Source organism: Echiichthys vipera (assembly GCF_963691815.1).
Source record: "Echiichthys vipera genome assembly, chromosome: 18".
NCBI classification, from domain to species: domain Eukaryota; kingdom Metazoa; phylum Chordata; class Actinopteri; order Perciformes; family Trachinidae; genus Echiichthys; species Echiichthys vipera.
In genome coordinates, this window is record NC_139843.1 from 13,444,430 (window position 1) to 13,471,929 (window position 27,500).

General features: G+C 41.7%; 3 protein-coding genes across 5 annotated transcripts; 2 read left to right on the forward strand and 1 right to left on the reverse strand.

Annotated features, from left to right (window-relative positions):
- Positions 1-1,538: 1,538 nt before the first annotated feature.
- Positions 1,539-5,051, forward strand: tbx6 (T-box transcription factor 6; the record flags this gene model as incomplete). Its single annotated transcript, XM_083932891.1, has 8 exons — positions 1,539-1,611; positions 2,040-2,256; positions 2,379-2,646; positions 2,758-2,901; positions 3,132-3,202; positions 3,284-3,342; positions 3,457-3,736; positions 3,857-5,051. The coding sequence occupies exons 1-8, from the start codon at positions 1,542-1,544 to the stop codon at positions 5,049-5,051; spliced, it is 2,304 nt and encodes a 767-aa protein (XP_083789017.1). The 5' UTR covers positions 1,539-1,541.
- A 2,571-nt stretch (positions 5,052-7,622) lies between these two features.
- On the forward strand, positions 7,623-12,206 carry prodh2 (proline dehydrogenase 2; the record flags this gene model as incomplete). Its single annotated transcript, XM_083932894.1, has 10 exons — positions 7,623-7,850; positions 8,264-8,454; positions 8,910-9,036; positions 9,381-9,452; positions 9,747-9,827; positions 10,031-10,174; positions 10,301-10,467; positions 10,682-10,792; positions 11,767-11,855; positions 12,031-12,206. 10 exons carry the CDS (start codon positions 7,623-7,625, stop codon positions 12,204-12,206), a joined length of 1,386 nt encoding a protein of 461 aa, XP_083789020.1.
- A 1,566-nt stretch (positions 12,207-13,772) lies between these two features.
- Positions 13,773-24,671, reverse strand: eif3c (eukaryotic translation initiation factor 3, subunit C). 3 transcript variants are annotated; one of them, XM_083932888.1, is made up of 26 exons: positions 24,542-24,671; positions 23,177-23,294; positions 23,028-23,093; positions 22,743-22,932; positions 22,476-22,601; positions 22,140-22,191; positions 21,548-21,672; positions 21,320-21,450; positions 20,779-20,932; positions 20,536-20,639; positions 20,113-20,254; positions 19,639-19,764; positions 19,286-19,379; positions 18,940-19,127; positions 18,500-18,724; positions 18,222-18,413; positions 17,640-17,811; positions 17,387-17,546; positions 17,048-17,113; positions 16,676-16,763; positions 16,376-16,541; positions 16,141-16,182; positions 15,567-15,608; positions 14,818-14,859; positions 14,444-14,485; positions 13,773-14,177 (listed from the first exon to the last, which is right to left on the reverse strand). In XM_083932888.1, exons 2-26 carry the CDS (start codon positions 23,272-23,274, stop codon positions 14,095-14,097), a joined length of 2,916 nt encoding a protein of 971 aa, XP_083789014.1. In that variant the 5' UTR covers positions 23,275-23,294; positions 24,542-24,671; the 3' UTR covers positions 13,773-14,094. The 3 variants fall into 3 exon arrangements, with proteins under 3 accessions (XP_083789014.1, XP_083789015.1, XP_083789016.1); XM_083932889.1 differs by lacking the exon at positions 15,567-15,608; XM_083932890.1 differs by lacking the exon at positions 14,818-14,859.
- Between the last annotated feature and the right edge of the window lie 2,829 nt (positions 24,672-27,500).

A 27,500-nucleotide genomic window follows, 5' to 3' on the forward strand; every position in this document is an offset into this window, starting at 1 on the left:
GAAACCTGAAGCTGCCTGTGAATATACTTGGAGAATGGGTCGCAGTGAGGTAGAAGACATCTTGTGTCTAGCGCAAATAAAAGAAAATTGCATATTAGCAGATTAGGGAGAAGGAGTAGAAAATTATACTTTTTTTGCAGAAAAAACACACACATTATTATTCCCAGTAGAATCTTTGTATATGTCTTGTTGTCTGAACGGGATCTTTAAGTAACTCGATTGCTACTACTTGCATTTGAATTTGAATGTCCTCCACAACTCCTAAATGTCTGCTACTATCATCAGAGGTTTGTCTGTGTGGTCCACTGGTGTCTTTTATTGCGTTTTAACTAGAAATCCTGTCTGCGCACCAAAGTTCCCTCACGTGACAGCAGAATTCACTTTGAAACGGTGAATTCAACGGATCTGCTATTAAATATTCCAGGAGATGCTTCCTCAGAATCAGCTGTAATACCGAGCTCCAGCCTGAATTCAAACTTCTCCTGTAAACTCCTAGAAACATGCGTTTGTTTTGTAGGGGAGGGCAAATTTGCAGGTGTTGGCCAAACTGTCTTCCTCTTCCACCTTCATTCAAGGCCCGACTCCCTGCTGAGAGGAAGAAACATGTCATCAAGTCATCAAACAGCCACAGGGGTCCTGCCAGTAAACTTTCACATTTATATGTCTGAAATTTAAGCAGCATTTCTCAGAATTAAGAAAGTCTTGAAAGCATCATACACACACAAACTGTACCTGACTAAATGATGTACTAATGACCATCATTGAAGACAAGTAATAACAACAGATTCACTAGAGCCTGTTTTTTCCTGATAGGCAGCAGTGGAAGAGTATTAGCAACACAATGTACTTAATGTATCACAAGTACTTTACATAATATGTTGTTTATCTGCTGACATTTTAAGTTTGTTGCAGGCTGAGGTGGAGCGAGTTTGAACTACTTCATATAGTTTAGGTAGTTTAACTTATAGCAATATATCATATATTTTCTAAGCTGATTTTATGTCTTTTTCGTATGTAAAATGCTCTGCAAAGTATCTAGTAACTACAGCTGTGAAATAATTGTAGTGAAGTGTTAAAAGAATTATAAAAGTAATTAAGAATACTCAAAAAAAATTACAAATAACTACTAGAGTACAGGTATTTATTCTACCTCTACCGACATGAAATAAGAAAACACGTTTTCCTACCAGACACTAAAGTAAACCCTAGATGTTGCAAATCACCTCTCTATATGACTGCAGTTGTTTATGTTTGGCGTGTCGGGACAGAAGGGAAGATGAGGGCGTAGTGTGGAGAGACAGGGAGGCATTGAAGAAAGGGGGCCATTTGGCGTGATGTGTGAAGCTCCACACACCTATTTAACAGAGCAAGTCAGCGCCGTGGGCATTTGTGGCTAAGGACAGCGGAGGGACAGCTACGGAAACGGGACAGAGAGAACATTTTAACAAGAGGACTCCAGTACAACAGAAGAGTTGAAGAGTGATATGTTACTTTGCAGCAGTTGAGGAGGACGAGTAACGAGACAAACGCAGACGAGGAAGATGCTGAGTGTGGAGATGTACCCCAGTTTGACTCTGGGACCACAAAGGATCGGAGAGTGCTTTTACAGAGGTGAGAGGGAGTGTGTGTGTGTGTGTGTGTGTGTGTGTGTGTGTGTGTGTGTGTGTGTGTGTGTGTGTGTGTGTGTGTGTGTGTGTGTGTGTGTTAGTGTGTAAGACATCCATGAAGAAATCAGAGTCAATGCATTATTTGCTTTTAAAATTTTGAATGTTTTTCCAAGATTTTTTATTAGTGTACTTTTCCTCAGTGTGAGAAAGTAGTCCCTCCTATGGGTGAAGCTTACCACACATTTAGTGCAGGTCTCCAGTCCATCGAATTCAAATTTATATCAACTGTACGAGAGGAATTAGATTCAGATGTTTACTTTATTTCGTTTGTGATTGACCACTGATTGGTCTGTTGGTTTTTGCACAACTGATAACCCCTACATGCTTTATTTCAACCAAAGATTTTTATCCTGGATTTGTGTGTTCCCACAGACCGACAGGCTCCGGCCCACATGCCGTTGTTCCCTCCCAACTGTGAAGCTGCGGCGGCCAAAGCCATGCCCCCGAGGCTGTTGGCCCCTCCAACCGTCCCCAACGACACTACCGCCAAAAACCCCAAAAATGACGTGAAAATGGAGCTGGAGAACGCGCCTTTATGGAAACAGTTCAGCTCTGTGGGCACAGAGATGATCATCACTAAAAAGGGCAGGTGAGAAAACAATTCCTCTCCTAATTACCATTCAGGTAATGTCTCCCATCCTACTGTAACTTACAACCACATGTTTCTCACATCTTTCCCCCTTTGTGTCCACTGCCCCTCCTTCTCTTAAGACGGATGTTCCCCGGGCTGAGGTTGAAGCTCTCAGGCCTGAACCCATCTCTCCGTTACATCCTCCTCCTGGACATCGTCCCCGTTGACAACTCTCGCTATCGCTTCCAGGGCGGTGGCTGGCAGGCTGTTGGCGGGGCAGAGGCGAGGCTACCGGACCGGGTTTTCATCCACCCAGACTCCCCTGCCACAGGTGCTCACTGGCAGAGCCGCACCATCTCGTTTCACTACGCCAAGCTCACCAACAATACACTGGACTCACAGGGACATGTGAGTACTGAACACTGACTGAACCCAGCACCAATACAGGACCAAACCTTCACCTGTAGATTTTGTCTTCATGGTGCATTTTTAAGTCAATCTCTTTTCTTTTCTTTCCAGATAATCCTGCATTCGCTGCATCGCTACCAGCCCAGAGTTCATGTAATCGAGGCCAGAGACGTGCTGAGGTGGGGCGGTGGGCAACACTCCTTTGTTTTCCCTGAGACCCAGTTTCTCACAGTCACCGCCTACCAGAACAACAAGGTACCATAATACTACATTTATATATTAACGGGGAAAAAAATGACAAGCAATGAGTGCTGTTCAAGCATCAGTCTATGTACCATTATCTCGAGCAGTAGAGTCACAGCGCTCTGACCACATCACTCTGAGAAATAATAGATTGTATGTAAAAGATTTAATGTCAGATGAAGAAAATGAGGAGCCAAGAGCAGAAGGTAGACTGACTGTAATTTATTTTTGGTTGTTTTCAGATCACAGAGCTGAAGATCAAATCCAACCCCTTCGCTAAAGGCTTCCGAGACGAAGGCATGAACAGCAAAAAGTAAATGCCCGCATAGAAACACTTCACACAGTTGCATACATGTTATGGAAGATCTGAACTATTTATTTCTTTCCCCTACAGACAAAGAGATGCAAGACAGAAACGCAAAATATCAGACTTGACAGAAACCTTGGATATTGGTAAGTGGGCTAAGCAGACTTACGCCACTTTAAATCATTAAAATAACTGTGACTTACTACAATGCCTTGGACTGCCGTATCTTAAAACACCTCTTTTCTATCTGTCTCTCTCAGTGAACTGTGATCCGTGTGACTCTACTGAGCTTCTGCAGCAGCCCATAACCGCCAGCACAGACCTGCAGGCCCTGGCTCTGGCCTCTCTGCCCCCGCTGCCTGACCCCTCCTGTGGGTTCAGACCAGGGGGAGCCTCCTATCAGGACACTCTGGTCCCTGAGCAGCCGCTAGATCTCGGCCAGGCATTCATAGCGTCGCAGATGTCTGATATCGGCATCTCCATGGCCAGTGGGATGGAGAACACCCCGGGAAGTGAGGTGGAGAATCGTATGATTGAAAGGTAAGTGTGCAGAGAAAGAGGAATGTTCTCTTGTGTGTGTGTGTGTGTGTGTGCCTAAATTCACCACAGCAAGAAATTTTTTCACCACTAAAATCCTTTGTTTTTCTTTCTCCTCCACAGATCAGACACTATGGGTGAACCCGCTTACGCCTCCACCTTCCCTGCTGTTGAGGACAACTCCTCCTCTTTCCCTTCAGCTCCTCTTCCTCAGTCATCCTCCACCTTCCCCTCCCTCCCTAACCCTTCAGATACATCCAATCCTCAGCCTATAGACTATCCCTCCGTCCTTTCCTCCTCCTCCTCCACCACTCCTTCCCTGCAGCAGACCTCCTTCACCTTCCCCACTCCGCCTCCTTCTAACTCCTCCTCGCCACAGCCACTCCTGTCCCCCCCCTCTGCAAACACCTATCACCCCATACCAGAGACGATTAGCCCCCATACGCCTACAGACGACCCCTTTTCTGCCCCACCTTCCACGTGTCAGGGTCTGCATGACCAACTGTCAGTTCATTCTCAGCAGCTTCTGCAGGGGGAACCGATTGCCAGCGGAAATAATTCACAGAGCGACCAAACCTCAGCAGCATTTATCTATCCAAATATCCATCCTGCAAATCCTGATCCAGTTACCGCTCAGTCCCTCGCCAACTACCACAACAACCCACCAGCTCCCAGTCTTCCGTGCTCCCTGCCCAGTCACGGCGCCCCCACATCTTTCGCCTTTCCTCCCGTCCCACCACACATGCAAAATCTGTCATTTTCAAATGTGTCCCCCACCTCTGCCCACCATGGCCTTCACCTCCCAAATCTGAGCCACCAAGCCCAAGCTCCCTCCTTTGCTGCTGCCTTCCCTCCCTCCTCCTTCACTCATGCACCATCCTCCCTTCCTCACCCTCACTTCCAGCCCTCCTCTTGCTTGGCTGTCTCTTCTTCTTTCCAGCAGTCGGTCTCCTCAGCTCCCTCAATGCCCCCGACAGCCCACCCTCAAAGCCTGCCCAATCCCTCCACCTCCTCATACCCTCAAGTTGAAATAGGTGTAATCCCGCAGTATAAATCTGCTGCCCCCTATCGTCCAGAGATGGTAATGCACCACCCGTCTCTTCTCCCTCAGCTGGATCCATCACTTCCCTCCAATCTTCCCTCCTCCACCCCTCCCCCTGCCCTCTACCCCGCCTTTCCATCCTACCCCCTCCGGCTTTGTCAGGACCCCCACTCATCCCTCTCCATCCCATTCAGGCACCTGTACAGACAACACCAGCATGGACACGCTCACCCCCAGGGGTCCTACCTGGACATGAGCACGAGAGCTGTGTTTTAAAGTATTATAGAAAGTTTATGTTGACAAAATATTTTTGGCTTAATAGCGCTTTCAGGGGTTTTAGCAATGTGTAGAATTAGTTCATGTAGACCATTGTACTGTGATTTTTTTTGTGTGTCCTCAGTTGAATAAATAAGTGAATTAAATGTTTCCAAATTTGTAAATAACTGTTGAAGATTTCTTTTCAAATATCCATTCCAGCGTGAAAAATAAAAGGATTCCAATGCTCCACGTTTCTGTGATTCAATTATTGTGAAGTGACGGGATAGAATAAAACAAAGTTGTTTTATTATCTTTTTGCTAACATCTACATCTTATGATTAGCTGTCAAACAAAACACAGCAAAGGTCTTCTGTTCTTGGAAATATGCTAATTCACTTTATTGTCCAGAGGTGATGAGAAGATCCATGTCACTCTCATGCTTTTATACAAATAATGGAGCTAGCTCCAGGAGACGCTCAACTTAGATTAGCATGAAGACAGGGGGAAACTAACTAGCCTGGCCACCACATGTTATATCTTGTTTGCTTAATCTTGCCTGGTGTCGCACCAAATTTTGGGACCAGCAAATGTTTTTGTCATACTTTATTACATACTTGTTTTGCAGCTACCGAACATGGTGCTACACATTTTGCTAGCCGTTGGTTTGCTCACTTTGGTGTACTGGAATGTGTGATGAGTCAGATTCTGTGATACAGTGTCCTTTATAGAGGATTAACGACACGGCACAGACCAAAGGGTCGACCAGATATTGATAAATTAAGTATTAGTTATTGAGATATACCTACACAACAGCTTCTGCTACTGCATCACGGCTAGGAAACTATTTGACACTCGAAATACTAAAGAACGTCCCATATTGGTAACAAAACAAACAACAATAGAGGCAGTGGCCATGTAGCTGAAATGACCAATTGATTTGCAGAATTAACCACAGGTGCTGGAGCCAGGCTATCTGTGTTTGTATGCTAACCTAAGCTAACCTGTTGCTAGCCCTAGCTTCAAATGGAAGTGTATGACCAGCTCAATAGACTATCCTATTATTCTGACACTTGATGGAGACCTTTCAAATGTTTCCGTGTTCTCAACAATATTTTTCTTGAATTTGGACACGCTCATCTCTCTATCATCTTCTTTTACTTTGAGCTGCAAAGAGCCTATACAAATCTCTTACAATGAGGATGTGGGAACACAGGGATCAACCCCTTCAAATTCAATGGGCAAGAGTATAATTGATATTCTCAGCAAGAAAGTGAATAACTCAAAATTTTGAAGTTTTCCTTTAAATTGCCAGGTAAAATTTAGACATCCAGCCAATCCTGTGATCTCTTTCTCTTTAAACAGACCACTATGAATGCCTTGGACCTCCATTAATTTATGCATAATTACATAAATATCCCAAGAATGCCAAACAATTTTGTGTTGAGAATGACAGCATCAATCATTTTGTGAACAACTATTAGTATTTTTGTGCCTGGTTGGTCAGCAGTGCCAGCACAGCAAAGATCTGAGCGACCTGTTTGGGAAATTAGAGGACTTTCAATCTGTCAGGTCAGAGTTACGTGACAAGGATGGCGACAGGCAGCAGTTAATGATTTCCTCTCCTGGCTGCCTTGTGTGGTCTTTTTGTAAAAATATGTTTAAACTCAACCACCCTCAGACTTTTCTCTCTGGGTCTGTTAAGGACATCCTTGATTTAACGTTGGGATTGTGCTTGTACAAAAACAATAACATTCCCTATTGCAACACCCCTAATCGATCACAACTTTAGCTCTGTATCACTGCCATAAAGGCAACATTATTGTCACTATAATTTTAAATGCAACACATTGAATTCGACTCACTTTATGGCACTGCGATCTGAATGCCTAGAACTGCAGAACCACAGCCACATTCATTCAAAAGCTTTTTGCGAAAAAAGCCAGATCCAACATGTCAAATGTTTATGCATTACTAGAACCTTTAATGGTCATTTTGTTGCTGTCAAACTGAGGAAACACATGTGGGTTGATGCTAAGGTTCAACTTGATGTTTACTTAAATTTAGTCACTTATTAACCAGTGAATAAGCCAAAAGATGATGTATTTTACGGGTTCACACTCAAAAACCTCAAGTCGCCCTGCTTAGCTTTGCATCATTAGGTGGGGTAAGATGTTTCTACTGTCTTATTTTTGCAATTTTGTTGTCAATTATAGACGCATTTGGTACTTTTGGAGTTACCACAGAGACACCTAATTCCAAGCGTCCTGTCTCCTTTAAGCTTTCTCATTTTTGCTTTGTTTAAAAAGTAGATTTTCATGCAGTAAGACTGTAACTGCATTAACACAGCTGCTATCCTCCTCTTCCAACAGGTTTTGCCATGAGAGGATCATCACTTGTTCCTGAACAGACCACTCAGGGTCTGATGTCTCTCTGATACTCTGGATCATTATATTTCTACACACACACATCAGATACAGCTTCCTCAGTGGGCAGACTGTACGCACCTCAAACAAAACACTTTAAATCTCTGTGACTCCACCTAAAAGCTGAGTCAGTAGGATACAAACACACGCTTACACACAATTCGTGATGATGTGCTGTCGCTTGCGACCCTCACTCCCTCGCCTCTTGTCTCTGAGGCTGCTGGGTACTGGGGCCTCCAGGACGCCGGCGGTCAGGCAGCCCGGCCTCCCCTCAGCGACTCTGGCCTTTGAGGATCCCAGTGCCTTCAGGGTGAAGAGTTTGGGTGAGCTGCTCCGGGCTCTGGGCATCTTCCGCCTCTGCTCCTTCCCTGTGCTCGTCAACAACTGCGGGAAGGTAAAGTGACTTGAGTTTCTCTTACTCTTATTATCTGGAGGAAAATGAGATGAATTCATGTAAAAGCAGGATTTTACTGTTGTAGTTAGTTGAGTTGGAGTAAAGTACAAGACAGCAGCTAATAATTAATAATTTCTTTATGGATTAATCTGCGGATTATTTCCTTGATTAATTGATTGTTTTGGCTCCTCCAGGATATGAGGAATTATGTGTTCTGCTGACTTTGACTTTGTATGAATGTGTACGTTGAGCCTATTGTTTTTTTCTGTTTTCTTGTGGTGTTTATATTTTAATGACATGGAGAAGCCAAACACAAGTACCTCAGACTTGTATGTCTACTTAGTTTATTCCACTGCTGCTTCTGTCTCACCTCATGAATCCCCATCACTTTTCTCCTCCTCTTCTTCTTTCAGCTGATGTCGGCAGCACGCACGCTCCTGGGGAGGAGGGGGTTTTCCCTGCTGCTGCGGCCCACAGTGTATGCTCAGTTTGTGGCCGGAGAGAATGAAAGTGAGATTTCTCAGTCCATGGAAAAGATGAGCTTGTTAGGACTGAGGCCCATGCTGGCAGTACCAATCGAGGAAGATCTGGGAGAGAGCACAGGGTATTTTGTATAGTTTAATATTTACATTATTTGTGACGCAGGTCTAGAAAGGACAGAAATTCATTAACATTATAATTAAAGGGGACATGTATGCTCATTTTCAGGTTCATACTTATACTTACGTATTTAGGGTTTCTTAAGAAGATGTTTTCTATTAGAACATGTTTGCACTTCAATGTTCAAAAAACACATTATTTTTCTCATACTGTCTATCTGAATATACCTGTATTCACCCTCTGTCTCAAACACTCGGTTTTAGCGCCTGTCTCTTTAAGCATTTACATATTTATGTAGCACCTTGACCTGCTTTATAATAAAAAAAGACACAAATCTCACTTTTTTTTTTTTTACAGTAGGGAACTTTTAAAGAAATGGATCATTATTATAGATTTTTTTACATAATGCACCTCAGCTCCAATGGAAACACACACATGTATTGGTTTTTTTTCCCCCAGAGAGAAGAGATATGATGACAACATGGACGCCATGTTGGAATGTGTGCGAATATCTCACACCAACGCCTGGAGCAAAGACCCGATGATGCAGCTGAAGTTCACAGCCCTGCTCAGTCCTGAGCTGTGTGTAAGGCAGCGCTTTCCATTCACAATGTCTTTAGGAAATTATTCACAGTTTCAATTGAACTGCTATTAACGTATTTACTGTTGATTTAATGTTACTATACATGAAATGGAAGAGAGATATTTTAATTAACTTTTAAATGCTAGATCTTTCAATGGGGGGTGGGGGTGGCGGGGGATTCAACATTACATTTTTTAGGTAGATCAATGAGAATCACCATGTGGGAAATTCACAGGTTCTAAAGGTCAAACAGTCGCTGAATGAAGTTCAAATATGTGGGAAAAAAGATAAGAATACACATTTTAGTGTTTGATGTGTCCACGGCTGTCTGTACTGCTTGCATCAAGGTCAAACTCACGACCCTCCTGGCACAACAACCATATGACCTGGATCTCCTTGTGAGAGCGATGGATGGAGAGGTAAGCCAAAAATGAAACTGCCTCCACTGGTGGCATAAAGAAGTCTGGTTGTATAGAAGTCAATAGGAAAATGACACTAGAAGAGTTCATAAAACAGTGTTGATGATGGAGATTCTTTTGAATGAAATATTAAATTACCTCTGACCTTTCCAAGGAAACTGCAAAAAGAAGTCTGATTGTATGTAAGTCAATGAGGAAATGACCCTACTCTGAGAGTTTATAAACCAGTGTGGATGATGGAGATTCTGTTAAATTAAATGACCTCTGACCTTTCCCTGAAACTGCCTCTTTCAGCCAATCAACTTCCCTGGTTTAGATGAAAGCGAAGCTGCCCATTTCCTCTGTGGCCTCCAGAGACTCAACAAAATAGCAGAGGTGCAGATGTGAGAGAAATGTTCTATTACATGGGAGAACTGCATCAAAGGGATATTGATTCATTGACTACTGCATCTTACACACTTAAACTATTGTGGCTTTTCATTTTTAAGCTCTAAGACTTCACTGGGTTTAGTTTTAACACATTCATCATAATTCATAAAGTTACAAATGTATTTTAAAGATCAATTCTGCTTTTTTAGGCAAGTGTGAACAAAGTCAGAGTCCTGGTTGATGCGGAGTACACCTACATGAACCCCGCCCTCTCTCTTGTCACCATGGCGATGATGAAGAAGTTTAACAAAGATGGCGCCTGGATATGGAACACATATCAGTGTTACCTGAAGGCAAATAACATGTCTAAAATATCAGAACATTTCTTCTAATTGGACTGAATACTGTTGTTAAAAGAGTAAATAAGTATTTTATTAAGGAGACATTATCAATTAGCCATTTCCATCTGTGTCTATCAGGAGTCCAGATCCCTCCTGCTAGAAGCTCTGCATCTGTCCAACAGTGAGGGTTTCTGTCTGGGGGTCAAGCTGGTACGAGGAGCCTACATGGACAAAGAGAGGAAGTTGGCAGAGAAAGAGGGTCGTCCGGACCCCGTCCACCAGTGCTGGGAGGACACCAATGACAGGTTCATAAGAGGCAGAGGTCTTAAACAACAACCAGGCATTCAAATGCATTCCAGATAACAACAAAACTGCAGAAAACTGAATCTTTTTATCTGGATTAAAATCATCCTTAGTGCATTAGTTGTCTGTTGCATGGTAAACTTGGCCTAACTGAAAACACCTCGATCACTTCTGACCGTGACCTTGACTCCAACACATTTGTATCTGTTTGTGCAGTTATAACGGATCGCTGGATGTGATGCTGGAAGCCATTTCTAAGAAACCTGAGCGCTGCAGGATCATAGTCGCCACACACAACGAGGAGTCAGTGAGAAAAGCTGCCAAACGGTTAGACCACTATGGGCCACTATCAACTTTGATATATTCGTCTACCTAGTCAATTTTTACCTTTACTTTAATGGTTCTTGATGCTGTGAATCAGTGGTTCCCAACCTTTTGGACTTTTGACCCTTTACAACTGAAGATTGACCAAAGATGATTTAATGTCAAATTGTTTAACAAAGTTTAATGTTTCAGTAATTTACAGGAAAACAAGCGAAGAGAGAGATGTCTTTAAAATAAGCATAACTTTTTGTAGCGTACATTTGTTTTTCTGCTTCCTTCTGTTAAAAGGGGACTCACAGCAAAACATGTTTATAGGTGTTAGTCTACAGCTGCATATGTGAAAAACTGGAATTGGCTCCTCAGCTTAGACTGTATAATAACAAAAAGAGTTGGGTGAAGCTTTCGGGTTTGAAAGGTGAAGCTAATGCGGAAGAAGAGAAAGAAGTCTGATTGTATAGAAGTCAATGAGAAAATGACCCTATTTCTCACTTAATTCAGTAAACATTTTACTAACACGTTTATGGTCTCAATCGCTAATTTCAAGAATATTTCAATACAACACAATGTTTATTTAGTACATCATGGTCCCATTTGGGGTCAAATAGACGATAAAGCAGGGTATGCTTCTAATACATGGTCTGTTTGGGTGTGTCATGGGGCGGTCATTTGCTCATTCACTCAAAATGGTGGTGAGTTAGAAGCATGGTGAGTACTCGCAGGGCTACAGCTGTAGATCTTTGACCCAAATCTCAGACCTGTTGGTGGTCAAGTGGCATTGTGGGTAATGGAAGAATAAAATAATCACTTAATCTCTGATGCTGTTGCACATGTTTTGGTTCTTTCAAACTGTCAGTAAAGTGCAACTGTGAGCCTGACAATGCAATTGTCAGAGAACTCTTTCTTTATCTTACGACCCTAGTCTGGAGCCTGTGCTACTACCGTATATGATGTAGTTATTGTGGGTATATCATCTCCAGGATGGAAGAGTTGGGGATAAACGAGGATGGAGGCTCAGTGTGTTTTGGCCAGCTGCTGGGCATGTGTGATCACGTCTCCCTCACACTGGGTGAGTCCTGTGTCTTTTTCAACTACAGCTTGAAGTGACACATGGCAGTTTTGAAGGGACCTGAACCTGCAAACCTTCAGTTGTAGGACAGTAACTCTGGCCACCAAAACTCTCTTAATGGAAACTACTTTATGTAAGATTTAAATGCTGAAATACTTTCTGCTCTTCCCTCCAGCTAAGGAGGGTTACGCCGTCTACAAGTCAGTGCCATACGGCTCAGTGGACGACACGCTCCCCTACCTGGTGCGTCGGGCTCAGGAGAACCGCACAGTATTGCAGGGAATTCGCAAAGAGAGGGACCTACTGAAGCAAGAGCTCTACAGGAGGATGAGACTGAGGAGAGGCAGCTAATAGGCCACCAGCATAGAGAAAAAGCAGAAGCATCGGTGCTGAACCACAGGACACAGACATATTAAGGTTCCAGGGGCGTGTCTAAAGGGGGGGCATGGGGCAATGTGATCCATTAGGATCCATTTATAAATATACATTTATTAGGGCACAGGACACTGTACAATGTTTTCTAGGCTAATTTTCTCCTGGGGCACGTGCATTAAACTGCAAACTGTGTGCGCACAAAGACAGAAATGTGCATACACGTTTATTTTTATCGGCTTTATTTAGGTCATGTGTACGCCTGATTATGTTTTATGAAACTCAATCAGTGTGACTCTGGCCACATGTGCACAAGCTTCCTTTCACTCCCACAGTTCACCATTTGTGGACATGGCAACGCCCGTAAAAACTGTTTCCATATCGAAAGTTGTGCCCTGCTCAACCCCTCATTAGACCGGTCAGTGAGAAATACAGCAGAGAAAGAAACAAAAAAACCCTGATAATTCATCACTCACTCAAACGATTCAAAATAGATTTTATAAATGCGCATAATCTCACCACACATGGGTGGGAAAAGGCGTATCCATGTCTTTTATGCATGTGGCCCCTCGAATCGCCCCCGTCCAATCAGGAAATGGTGCAAAATAAGGAACCAAATGTGAACACTCTTGGCTAATTGAATCAAAGACTGTTTAAATCAGAGTTGTTAGGTTTGTAATACCCAGAGCTCATATAAAAGCCACAACCTATTGTAAGAGGAACTAAACTTAAACTAGAAAATTAGTTTTGATCCAAATATAATTTGATGACAAATGACAAGAGTAGTTGCAACATTAAGTTTGATGGACAATTTGATCAAATACACGTCGCCAGATTTTGCTTCTGTACATTAAAAAAAGATTATGTAAATGTATGGAATAATTATTTTCATTTTTGCCTGCCGGTGAAACAACACAGACCTCTTCTGGTAAAACCACTACCTGTTTATGCTGTCAACTCCAAAAGTTCCTCAGATTTTCATTGTGATGCTTTTATTACATTATTCATGTTTTGTGCTGTGTAGCAGAAAGTCAATTGTCCATGTAATGAATAAAAGGAACATGTTGCCAAACAACAAAGATTGTTTTTGACTGTTTAAGCAAAAAAATAATTAGTAACAAAATAAGACAGAGGTGACACAGTGACTCAGTCTGATGTTTATGGTTATTCTTTGCTCGATTTTGGACTGGATGTTGGCAGTCACTACAGTATGCAGTTGTAAGTCTGGCCTTGGAAATTTCAAAAGCATATTTATGTTCAACAGTCGGATAGATTTTTACACTGAGTTGGAACAGTGACAAAGAATCAGATTAAAGATTAATAAGGATACTGCTCCGTTTCTGCAACTTGATACTCGCAAATTCAAAGTCAGGTAATGCATAACCTCTCCCCAACAACCATGAACAGTCACTGAGACATAAAGTGAATGATTTTCACAGTGGGGTTTGCATCACCCAGTTTTCTTTATGCTTTGATTTTGTATTTGAATTAAATTGATATTAAATAAACAAAAAGTCCAAAAGAACACAAAACATTGCATTGTTGTAATTGTTTATTTGATGAGTACAAGTCAACAATATCTCTGTCAGCTGACCGTACTGCCACAAGTCAGTCACACTGCAACCTTTATCTATTAGTAATAACCTTAAAAACTCTTATCCAAAAAAGTTGGACTTTTTAATTATTACACTATGCAGTTACAGTGGGAAGGGCTTGGACCTTCAGTTGTTTCAGGATCAGCTGTTTTGAAGCAAATAAAGGAGAACTGCACACGGCAAAGTGCTGGGCACAGACACCCGGGTTGTTGTTGTTGTTATGGAATGAAGACTAGTTCAGGTGGTGAGACTGAAACCCACACGTCAAAAGCTTAGTAGTTGCTTTGGTGGTTTTGATTTCTGTAGCCGCCTCGATTGTAGCCTCCCCTATTCTGCTGGTAACCGCCTTTTCCGTCTGTGAACAAGCAAAGAGGAAAACATGGTCATCGACAAGTACATGTCAGCACTGAATCAGATGACGATGATGTCAAGTTATTTAACACTGTTTTAAACAGTTTGCAAAAGTCCAAAAGCAAATGAGCCATTGCTGCCTAAGGGTATGACCCCACATGATCGAAAGCGACCTTTTTTTCCTTCTTCTCCGTCAAACTCTTTTTTCCATTTCTGGTCAGAACATTTTTTTGTATCCAAAAGGGGCAAATTCGATGTGGCTTAACATACCTCTGTTGTAGGATGAGTTCTGCTGGTAACCTCCTTTCTGATCTGTAATGCAGTGATTGACAAAGGTAGAGAAGTTAGAAAGAAGCCAGGGTTTGAACCCCACTGCAGAAGCCTACTGTAAACCCACTACCCGTTTTTAGCTTTAGTACCTGAAGCCTGTGTAAGCGGTCGTCTTCCATTGTATCCTATCGGAACAATTACCACTAAGAACTAGTTCTGTGCCGGCATAACCCAACCCTTAACCGTAATCTAACATTTTAATGCATTACAAGTTAGTTACTGATTAAATGCAAACAAACTCAGTCAACAGCACAGCCTCTGAACTTCTGCAGAGGTGCGTTTCCAAAAGGCAAACTCGATGTAGATTAACATACCTCTGTTGTAAGATGAGTTCTGCTGGTAACCACCTTTCTGATCTGTAATGCAGAGATTTACAAAAGGTACAGAAGTTAGATAGGAACCAGGATTTAACATCTCTTCAAGCTTATTTTCATTTGTGACAACTTATATAACTTTTCATGTGACCAACAATGATAAACACCACTATTGAATGCCTTCCCGGAGGGACTGTCTGAAAATGTGTGCTGTTATCCCTGTATTTAATTAATATCACACCTCCCCGTCTACATCAACCAGCTTTTGGCTGCATTCACGTTGCACCAGGTGCTCCGGCAATCTGCTGCACGATTGTGCAGCAATGTGAAAGTCAGTGCCTTTACATGCACTTTGAAAATCTGATTATAAATGGAGGTTAAGGCTATACTCCGGTTTCTTAAACACCATGTAATAACCTGATTTTTCACTTAACCAGGGAAAGGCCTCAATCCGGTTACTGCTGTGCATGTAAACGCCTTGAGTGTCACTTAAATGGCCCATTTGTGTGATCCATTACTGCATTTTCATAGCTTGGGATCAATAAAGTATTTCTATTCTATTGTTGTAATGCATTACAAGTAAGTTACTGATTAGATGCAGAGAAATTCAAACAAAGTCAAAAACATTAAATTACAAGCAGCAATGAATTAACAGCACAGCCTCTGACTGTTGTGTTGGCTTGGAAACATCTTTCTGTGGTCAGAATTTTTGTTTGTAAAAGGGGCAAACCCGGTGTAGCTTAACATACCTCTGTTGTAAGATGAGTTCTGCTGGTAACCACCTTTCTGATCTGTAATGCAGTGATTGACAAATGTACAGAGGTGAAAAAAGGAGCAAGGATTGGAATCCCTCCTTCAAGCTTTCATGTGAACAACAATGATAAACACCACTAAAAATGTCTTCCAGGAGAGACTGTCTGAAAAAAATCCCTGTATTAATCAACGTCACGTTCCCTATCTCAATGAACAGTCAGCTTTTGGCTGCATTTACATTGCACCGGGTGCACCGGAAATTCGCTGCAGAGGCCTAAACCAACTACTTTGTTACAAATGAAAAATAATAATAATGACGACTTGTGTTTTTCGCCGCAGCACCTGATCATATGATCAAGGGCGGCCACCTTCCAGTGTAGCTATTAATAACAACAATTAACGCTAAGAATTATTTCTGTGCTGGCATAACCCTACTCTTATCCTTAATCTAACATTTGAATGCATTACAAATTCATTACTGATTAAATGCACGTTGGCTTTGAACGTCTTTCTGTGGTCAGAACTTTTTTTTTTTAATCCAAAGTGCAAACTCGGCGTGGCTTTACATACCTCTGTTGTAGGATTTGTTCTGCTGGTAACCACCTTTCTGATCTGTAAAGCAAAGAACAAACAGTTATCATTGTTTCCAACCAGTTATCATTGTTTCCAAGAAAGCACAAGGTACAGCATTCATAGCCTTGGAGAAGAACTTTAATGTGACTTATATTTCTTGACAAACAGGGTAGAAGTAACCAACATGCATATATAGTATATATTGCATACAGTGAGGCGTGTCCAAACTCACCTCTGTTGAAATAGCCACCGTAGACACCTTGCTTAAGGTCAAAGACACGCTCGTTATTCTCCACCAAGTTGCCGAGTTTCTCAGCCAGCTGCAGGGCCATGTTCTGCAGGGAGGTTGGCTCTGTGCGGTGCATCACTACGGTCTGTGTGGGCTGGTCGAGTGACGCCTGTTGGAAAGAGGACGGAAAACATTTAGAACAAGAAGTTAAAAAAGAACTGGTGATGGAAATGTAACACCATTCTGTTTTATCTACACTGTTTAAAATTTAGTCCAACAGAAGAGAAACATCATGAATTTTACCATCAGCTCCTCGTTGATGATCATCTTGCTGATGATGCTGTGAACTGTGGGTATCTCCAACTCAAACATCTCAGACAGGGTACCCATGCTGGAGGACAGACATAAAATCATACATTTTTCCCAGTGGAAAAAGAAAATTGATAATGAGACATTTGCCTGATCTTTTGTAGTTTGTGTTAACACTAATATACAGTGTGACTTAAAAAAACAAGAGATTGTACAGTATTCTCACTTGTGCTGTAAGGAAGAACAACTTAAGGCTGGGACAGAGTGCCCTTTGACTTGAAAAACATGAGCAGCCACAGCTATGTCTGGTCTAAGACACACAGACCAGTGCTTTAGTGGTGACCGGCACCAGCATCCTGTGTTTACCTGATGGAGTCGTACACACTGCTGTACGTGAACAGGTAAGTCCTCAGTGACTCTTCCTGGATCTTCCTATAAAAAAAGGAAACAATCAGAAAATCCATAATAATGAAATGATTAAGATAAACACAACGAATGGATATTAGTAACTTATTTAATTCCCAGATCAAATCATGATCTGGAATTAACATCTGAACGTTCCCTTTCTTGAATTGAATGTAAGGCCAATGAGTTTAAATGCACTTCAATTTTTAAGACATAACTTGTATTACAATCTACAATAGCAACTTGATAAGATTGAAGATAAAGTAATGATGATGAAGGATGAGAATGGTGTATGCTAACCTGACAAGCATCTCTCGTACTCGCTTCGTCTCAGGAAACAGGTCCCAGACCTTACTGTTCATCTTCTCATTGATGATGAACGAGTGACAGGTACGCCAGTCTCCCATCTTCATGGCCTTACTGGCTGCCACCACGTGCTCCCTCATGCTCTCTGGGGGCCCTGGAGGACAAAGAGAGCCACAGTTATCCTCTCTGGTTCCTCTATGGATTAAATGCCATGGGGTAAAGAGTTGTTAGGGGACACGTTGCGTACCCAGCAGTGGCTGTCTCTCTCCCACCCTGAGCTGGTGATGGAACTGCTTGCTGATCATCCTGCGGCGGGCATCGAACTCATGGGCGGCCATGTAGGGGATTTCCAGCAACATGGCAGACACCAGGTACACACACTCTAGCAGCTCCAGGTTGATGTGCATGTGGAACGGCACCTGTGAGGGAGGTCAAAGCAATTATAATACAGGTTCTGTACAACCTGACTTCAAGTTTGTTGTTAAAGTATTCCCAATGTTTAGAAGACAATAGCTTCAACCTCATGTTGGCATTAGAGGAAACTGGGATTTATGATCTGGGGACCATTAATTTCTGTACACATTTTCATGGAAATCCATTAAGATTTTTCAGTCTGGACCAAAGTGATAGACTGAACAACAGACCAACACCACCACACATTGCTTCCACTAAGAGGGCAAAAATGCAGGTCCTGCGTAGGCCTACATCATCATTGAAGAGCCCCTCCCAAATGGTTCTTAGATAGATATTCTGTCAAATCAAAGCTCAATTACACCCAGCAGGTTATCAACAAGAAATACTAACATGATCATGGTCATGTGGGACTTACTTGTCTTCTCTTTTCTATCTTCTCCTGCTCTGCGTTCCTCTCCTGCATGTTCCTCATGAGCAAACCCTGACCCAGGAGCTCCTTGGCGCGGCCAGAGGACTGGATGTCCAACAGGGCATTGTGGGCATCTTTAATCATGCCCTGCCTAAATGCGCAAATGCCAAGTTGCACCATTGTTCTGTTGTACAGGATCTAAACAAGTGAGAGAAAATAGGAATTTAGACAGAAAGCTATACAAGAGAACAACTATGAACCCTAAATGAATACCATCTGCCTACCTGTACGGGCGGGTCAGCGTGCTGGATGTTGTCCTGCAGGTGGCTCATCAGCATCAGATCGCGGGCCTGGTACCAGCGTGAATGCAGAGCGTGGTGGTAGATGTGGCAGAGGATAGCGCAAGTACGAATACGGTCGGTGCGATCCTTAGCGTAGATGAACTTGCAGAGACGGTCCATGATCACAGCACTGTCCTCCCCCTCGCTCTCCTCCTGGTCCTGCTCGGACTAAACGGCAGAGAGAGAAACAACTCAGCTCATCACACTCATTAGTAAATTCACAGCTCATAGCAAAGGACTCTATACATACTGTATTAATGCACTCTCATCCAGATACACTTCCACTTTATATCCTACTCAGATGTTTCTCATTTAGGCCTTCAAAGGTTACTTTGTTAGAAAAAATATCCCAGTGTCATTTTGAGGATTTGTTGGTTTCTCACCTTGGACTCTCCCTGAAGGCCTAGGCTGCGCCGGTGAGCCTTATAGTCAAACTTGTAGTAAGTGTGCATGATTCTGCGTAGGTAGATGCGGCAAATCTCCTCTGTGCTGCCCTTGGTCTCCATGTAGTTGAGCAGTCGGTCAATGATGCCACAAACGTGTCCCTCGTCTTTCAGATTGTCCACATATTCTAGAGGAAGAGTGGAGGAGAGAGCAATGAGCTTCTAGGAAGAGCTTTTTGATGCAGTAACACCCTTCAGGGATTCTTGCATTGTCATTTTCAAATAGTCTAAGGTTTACTTTCACAATTAAAAATGATTCTGGAGGCTGTTTTCCAGTAAAGCTCACCTTGTGAATGGGGATCAGTGTTCTGCATGATCTTGGTAAACTCCTCATCCATCCTCTCTACCAGCGTTAAGATGCATCCACGCACCCTGAATGGCTGTCCAACATACAGAAAAGAAATAAATATTGTCCCTGCGCTAACAAGACAAATTCCATGTAAGCTTAAAGGCACACAAATGATGATGCTTCCTTAAATTAAATTAAAGCAGACAAACCCCATAGTGTATGCCACAAATCATACATATAAAAGACACTGTTGCTGGGATTCAGTATTGGGGTGGTCTACACATCAGACAGGACAAGCTGCCACCTAAAATACCAGAAATGTCAAAAACGGAAAAGAACAGATGGGTTACCTGGTCTGAGATGACCAGACTCTCACTGTCCTCTGCGATGTTCTCCCCGATGAAGATGTCATTGTGTTCAAAGAGGATGTCCAACAGCTCATCTATACAGTCCAGGCACTTCTTCCACATATCGGGCTGAAGGGAAACAAAAATCAGAATGATTCCATTTGAAACACCAGGATCAGAGTCCTGACAGTTAAACTTATTTTGCTGCAGTTAATTATATCTATATATAGATATATATCTATATATCTATATATAGATATATATCTCAACTGATTCAGAATTGGATCATTCATAACATCAAATACTCTCAAAAAGGAATGTCTTTGGCTCTATTATATCAACATATGAACATATATATGAATTGGGGATTAAGTTTGTTTTGTTCACATCCTTTAGATCTATCTTTCAAACTGTTACAGGTAAAAATTCAGAATTTTACAGAAATTGTAACATTTAGAAAAAGACAGTGGCTCCTACCTTCATGAAGGCAGCCAAGTTGGGGTTGTAGTCATACAAGGAGGCTATGATGTTGAACTTAATCTTGACCAAGATACCTTGGCCCAAGTTATTCTCTCCAGCGATGTTTGCCAGAGCATGGAGCAGTTCAATCTGGGCAGCCCTGTCAGAGGGAGGGAAAAATGAGTGGGGATTTGATCGGAGAAATCACTTTATATATATTTAATATTTTTGGTACTGCTTAGGTAAACAGCCTTTTCCATTTTTCGTAAATTACAATACATAGAAGGAAAAATTATAGATACTCAAGGGTAAATAAGAGGTGACTACACACATACATGATTGATTTAAAGGAGTATTATTATTATTATTATCATAATCAACAACAGTATGTGCAGCAATATCTTTCATTAAGTAGAGCTTTGGTAAATGATTCTGTGTTACCTGTCGGTGCCCTTTTTGCCTCTTGCTTGAAGGATCTCATTCAACTTCTTCACCACCACCGGTACGTTGATCTCTGTGCCTTTAGCAAACATCTTGGGCTTTTCCTGACGGATTGAATAAACCACATAACAGCATAAATATTTACATCTTTTGCTCATTCATTGAGACCAAAAAAATAAACTTTTTTCTGTCGCTGCCATCTTGTTTCAGTAGCCGCTATCGTTATCATGATTTCTTCTTTACCTTGACCATAGGGGCGCCGCCCTTAACCTTCTCCCAGCCGCCCTCAACCTCCTCGCCTCCCTCCTCTTCAGCATCCTCCTCTAGCCGCTCCGGCTTCTTGGGCTTCTTCCTCTTCCCGGGCTTCTTGTCGCCAGACTTCTCACTCTCCTGTGTCCTGAGAACACACAGAGTGCGTAGTAGTAAGTGTACATGAGACGCCTTCTTTGACTTACTTACTGCAACCTATTATTTTCATAATTATTAATCTAACAATTATTAATTCCAATTCAATCTTTACTAATTTACAATGGGGTAAAGCAAAATGAAAGGGAAAAACATAAAAAGCAAAGCAAGACAATATTCACATATGAGAAGATGTAACAAACTATTTTTTTATAAGAATAAAATACTCTGGCACAGGACCTCTACAGAGGACAAGTAGAAGGAATCCATAAAGTTTGTGGCTTTGTGCTGCTGTGTCACAGTTTGCCCATATTTTTTAACATGTACAAATACTTTTAGTTGCAAACCAAAAACTAAAGATGCTGAGAAGGAGACTCACTTCTTGAGGAAGACCACAGCCAGGGAAGCACTCTTTCCCTCTCCGTCATCGGAGCTCTCACTGCCACTGTCCACAGTGTCTGAGCCCCAGTCTTCATCATCTTCGTCATCATCACTTGAGGAGGACTCATCCTGTCAAAGGAGAAAAAAAACCCATTACATCAGAAGTGGATCCTTGCCGGTGGTTTCTCTCTGTAGTATATGCGTATATGACGTGCTGGACTCTTACCCCGGATCCCTTGGCAGACTTGAGGAACTTGCTGGCCTCTGGGGTAGGCTCAGGCTTTTTCTTTAAGAAGGACTTGGCCTGCACGCCGTCTTCGCCGTCCTCTCCCTCGCTATCGGAGGCAGAGCCTTGGAGAAAAAAAACTTGGGATTAACTTTTAGAGATAATGCTTGCACTTAGTGTAACCAATACAACATCTTAACATTCAGATGTTCACTTGTGATCCTGATTTGACTCAGGGGGTAAATAAGATATTTCTATCAGTGAATTCTGTAAGTAATAAAACTAAATCCTGTTAACATCTTTGTAAGACACTTTGTAAATCAAACTATACTCCCATTTGTGATAAAATACCATCTTGATTCACAAAACTACATTTTTACAGACATGACACTGAAAACAGGTAGGGTGATATACTTGTCGTTTATGCGATGATGTACAGGACGTGCTACAGAAAGCTTTAAGGCATCAGACCTTTTATACATGTAGAAATATTTCACCCATCTACTCTGATGTTAGGATGAACACAGCTAGTTTATTTTCTTTTTACAGAAATCTCGTGATTTATCATAAAACATGCCAACAGCAAGCTTACCAGAATCCCCAGCCTCCTTCTCCTCCTCTTCATCAGCAGACTCCTGTGGGTTCTAACAGCGAGAGAGAGAGAGGACATTGGGATTTTTACCTTTGTGTATCCAGGCTGCTTTCACAGTTATACACATTCAACCGTGGAAGCTGCTCAGCTTGGCCACAGTCTGACCTGGCGACCACTGAGATCTCGACTGGATCTCATGTGGTGGAAATGCACAATAGGCAAGAGCTCCTCTTTTACCATGTCACACACTGCTTCATGTTACACATCTTTTTAACCAACAAAACAGTCTGTATGCTTTGAAGCACAGTACCACTGAGAGATCGTTTCCCAACTTACCTCCTTGTATGAAGCTATTTCGGTTTCGTAATCTCTGTTGTACTTGCGGATCTTCTGCCGCAGTGTACTGAGGGCCTTTGCGTTGTTTTTGTTCATCTTCTTCTTGCCCTCTTTGTCCTCCCAAAGCTGGATAGAAACTATTTATTATTTCCATGTTGTCAGACTGCATTAGTCACAGTTAATATATTTTGTTTGCTGCAGGTAAAGCAAAACACCCTCAACTGTTAAATTACATAGCTAGTATTTTTATCGTTGTGGGCTCCTGACCTGGTTCAAGTAGTCCTCTAGGTCGGCCAGAAGACGGATATAAAAAGGGGGGACCCCCTCTTTGTCCACTATAGTCTTGCTTTTGAGGAAAGCTCGACATAACTGCTCAAACTCCTCTAGACATTTGGCCATGTCCCGAATCTTCATAGCATTTCGGATAGTCTTGATGAGGTTGGTCAACTCCTCAAACCTAAGACAGAAGAATGAATGCATTCACAACAATATAACTTCAGCTAGTCTATACAGTTTTTAAAAGACACGCTGCTTTAAAAAGGTACCACACACCTTTTGTCTTTGGCACTGCGTACCACTCTCTTAGTGTCCTCCTCATCATCACTAAGAAGCAAAGACCTGTGAAAACAACATGGACATGTGAAATTACTACAAGTAGAATTTGAGTCCCGATGATTATATTTATTGTAACTTGTACTGACTGCTTGAAAGTTGCGCCGGGTGCTTTAGGGGTGATCTCATCGGCAGATGAGGACTCCTCTGACTCGCTGTCAGACCCGGTGGCAAAGAAACGAGACATTGCTGAAGGAAGGGGTCAGTCTGTGAAGACAAAATTGCATGTGTGAGGAGGGGTATTAAAGACATTAAAGCTGATCTGTTTACATCTGTGCTATATGAAATGTGTTGTAGAAAACGTGTCAGGCTTCATAATAATATGAAGCCTCAGATCTGTATGAAAACTCAATTTTCTAACAATCGATTTGTTATGTTCATGAAGGAAAATGGTGTGCCTTGAGCAGTTGAAGTTTTAGTTTTCCTGTAAAGTTACTGCTGCTGAGTAATGTCATGAAACATCACACAAGTGAAGAAAAGTCTCAGGTTGTTAATGGAATGAGACTTACATAGGACCTAAGGACCCTTAGCTGAAAGGGAGATGAGGCAGGTACCCCTACTACAAATACTAAATTAAATTGAGTTGCATATTAAAATGGCCTAACAGCTAGGGCAGCCTAGAGGCCTGTACACACAGCTATTTATGGTGCATACAATACTAATATATAATAATGCTCATTATTAACATTCATATATTGGAAAACCATATGTTAAGGTTAAGCACACATTTGTAAGGCAAATTTAATCCTTCAGCTCAACTGTATGTCAGCATGTCTACTATAGTGGCTTCCTTGCTTAAAAGCCAGTGAGCCTATCATCAAGGCTGCGTAAATGTTCTTATTTACTTTTTCTCAAATGTGTCTTTGCTAATAAAACGTTGCATTCACGGTAACGTATATTTTCAGACACATTTTGGGAAAAACCTTTGGAAGGATTAACAAAGAATTTGGAGGATCGCCTGTTGACGGTCTCTGATGTAAACGTTGTTTAAAAGTAAGTTTAACAAACATTGGCATGTGCTCGGTAACAAATGTTAGCGTTAATTCAGTTCTCCAGACAAAGTCGACGACGCTGCGTGCAGACGTTGGTAACGTTAGCAACCTGCGTCTGTGACGTTACGTGTGATTGCGACGACAACCTTCGCTGTCTAATGTTAACAGTTAGCTTTGACAGATGGATTACAAGTCCCTGTTAACGCCAAACAATACTAATGAAAAAGTCGTTTCAGTTGCAGCTACATTTATACAAAGCGTGAACACAAGCCCTAACATATTAACTGAGAAGCTAACGCTGATATATATCAGATAACACACCGCGAACACTAGCGCGGCGCTGTTGCTAAGCTAACACTAGCAACGAGAGCGCACAGGGCCTTCCCGCGTGTGCAGCCGGTAAATATATTTAAACAAATAGTCAATCCATTATAAGTTAATCAAATATTGAGACACACTCACCTACGTCCTTGTGGAAGTTATCCTGTGGTGTGTCTGTCTGTTTTGAATCGTTATAAAATCCAGTTTTGCTGTAAAGCGGCCACGAATAAAAAGGCGTGCGACAGCCGGCCGGGAACTCGCGTCAGGAAAGGAAGTGAGCTGTGGATCGACCAACACAGGCCCGCGGGTGACACTGCCCCCCAGCGGACACAATGTTAACTCCAGCGGAGCAAAACCATCAATCCGATACAGAGGCCCACGACAAATACAGAGGACCAAACAGGACTTAAAGGTCGAATATGAAGAATTTTCATTAAAAGCTATATTTATAATAATAATAATAATAATAAAACACCCACGGAGCGTTTTGAGGGGTACAGAATGAAAGTATTGCTTTACCATAAAGAAATATTTAGTCTGACACACACACTTTTTTGTGGGGTTTGACAATGGGTTTTGTTTACATTTTACCAGCCATTAAGCGGCCGGTATTGCGGGTTGCCTGTTGTTTGGTGCAGCTACTGTAGGCTGGCTCTGGGTGAAATGGTTATTTGTCCCAGCAGCTGAGTGACCAGAGACGGGCAAACACGAGAGTTAATATAGGCTAAACTGAGTTCAATGGCATTAAAACACACGCTCAAATAGCAACATTTCTCCTTGATCGGTAAGCTAACTTTCATGTTTACTTAGCTATAACGACAAGTAACTGTCAGTCAAACTCCTCTGCAATACTTTTTCTGGAGTTGACAGGTTCAAACTGGCTCAGATTCCGGTCTCCTGTAGGCTACTGGACCAGGTCTGACCAACCTGGCAACCTGACTGCTGGAATTATTTTTTGTTGTGACTATGATCTTGAGACACTAGATGGTGGTTTTCAGCTCATTCTCCATATTCAACCTTTAAGTCTGAATAAATGCTTAAACAACATAAATGCTCTACATTTATTTAGTTGTGTCCATATGTTAATGTGGAAGGAGGTCCCACTTATTTCTGTATTCGTTCAAACATTTATTTATTGAGTCATGTTTAGTCCTCGATAAATAAAACATATTTGTCACAGAATAAATAAAATACAAAATAGAATTGACTCTTCAGAAGATTCAAAGCATATTTATTTTAGATATCACAGATGATACACATATGCTAAAAACCTAAAAGGCCCCCTTCTTTCTCCGAGACACTTCAGTGGTCCATCAAGCGCCTCAAAGTAAGAAGTGGGCCCTTATATTTTTGTATAAAATAAAAACCCAAGACAAATTTGAAACTCTGAGAGGGTATAGACATTGACAGTGCAACGCTATACACACATACAATAACCTAATGTTGGCATTGCCCATTAATATACTTTATTATAAAAATGTACACAGTGCAGTGGCAAAGTGAATATATTAAAATCAGCCATCTTGCTCTTCTTTACTTTTCTTCAGCAGCTCTGGAAAAAGCAGGAAAATTACATTAATAACACTTATCAATGACATTCACAAAATAAATTGAAAGTGTATTAACCAACAAGATAAGTTTGTGTTGAACACTGTTTTACAATGTGACAGCTGTGACATTCATCTGCAACAAAATGATCCGATGGGGAACAGAGCTGATGCAGCACCTGGTCCATGCGATCATTACTCAGGCAACTATTTCATGACTGATATGAAAAAAAGAACCCAACACAAATACATAATACATAACACAAACTTATTGTTAGTTATTGCAATACAAGTTAAAACCACAGTAACGAGTCGTACCTTCTTTCAGTCTCCTTATTTCTTCTGATTGCGCTTTGAGTTGCTGTTCAAGCGCAACACAGTTGCTGCAACCTGCAATAAAATTTGAATCACACATTACCAAAGACAAGGTCTCTGTCAAATCCTTCCTCCTCTTTCACTTTTTTTTCTTCTGTATATCAGACTTGGATAAGTGAGAATGACGACCTGATGTAGAGCTTCCCTATATTACTCCTGTGCAGTTTAAGCTTCATTTCTCAAACTGGTCTCTAAAATCTATTTTAGTTGCTTTTCATTGGTTTCTTCAATAATGCAAGAGGTCAATGCCGTCTTCTGTCACTTTAATATGGACAAGCATTACTGATGTAAACAACACTTGCCCAGCATCAGAAAAAAAATACACCTTCATTAGTTGTCAAGTTAGTAGTTGTATGTAAAAAACATGTTTGATTGTCTGAAAGCACAACAAATAAGATCTCTCACACAGGACAATAAATGGAGTCAACTACAAAATCTTAATATGCAGACGGCTAGCCTACACATGGAGCCTAACAAAAACAGTCCTATTAGATAATACAACTAATAGGTTATTTGACTTGTCAAGTAGGCACGTCACATCAGAGGTTTGATTAAATGAGTCCCATGTGACCTCCATTTTAGCATCTCAGCTTACCGTGGCCTTTGGGTTTAACTAGCAGAGCTCTATGGCCGGCCCCAGGCTGCTTCAGGGCTCTGGCTTTGCAAACACCTTCGGAAGATGTTGAGATTTCAGCAGAAGTGCTGGCTGGTACGGCAGCATCTGAAAGAATAGGATAAAGTTTAGGTATGTAACTTACAGACTTCAGTCAGTCCTGGGGGCTGTTGGTCCAGACCAAGCTGACAGCCAGGCTTGACTAATTGACCGTAAATAACGGTAGTTGAGTGATTACATTTCATACTACTTTATACTTCTACTCCACTACATTACAGAGGAAATACATTCATTTGGTAACAGTTCTTTTTAAGGTTCAGGTCAATACTACTAAATATTATCGACAAATGAAATACCATATATTGTTATAGATTAAGCTATAACAACAAAATTAGCCCACCTTTATCAGCTGCAATACTAAAGTGATATTTACATTAATCTATTCATAATTATAAATAGAGATAGATCTTGTGCGTACGTTGTGGATAAGTGGTTTGCAGTTAGCGTGTCTTTCAAGAGTTACATTAAATTCTACTTCTCACTTTTAATTTCCACGCGTTTAATT

Bases quoted from the DNA above. Each gene is read 5' to 3' on its own strand.
- eif3c (XM_083932888.1), bottom strand. From the start codon at position 23,274: ATGTCTCGTTTCTTTGCCACCGGGTCTGACAGCGAGTCAGAGGAGTCC. The intron at 22,602-22,742 runs GTCAGGAGCCCA...GTTTCTATCCAG, and splicing joins TAGAGGACTACTTGAACCAG to CTTTGGGAGGACAAAGAGGG. The intron at 15,609-16,140 runs GTATGTAAAGCC...ACTGCATTACAG, and splicing joins GAACAAATCCTACAACAGAG to ATCAGAAAGGTGGTTACCAG.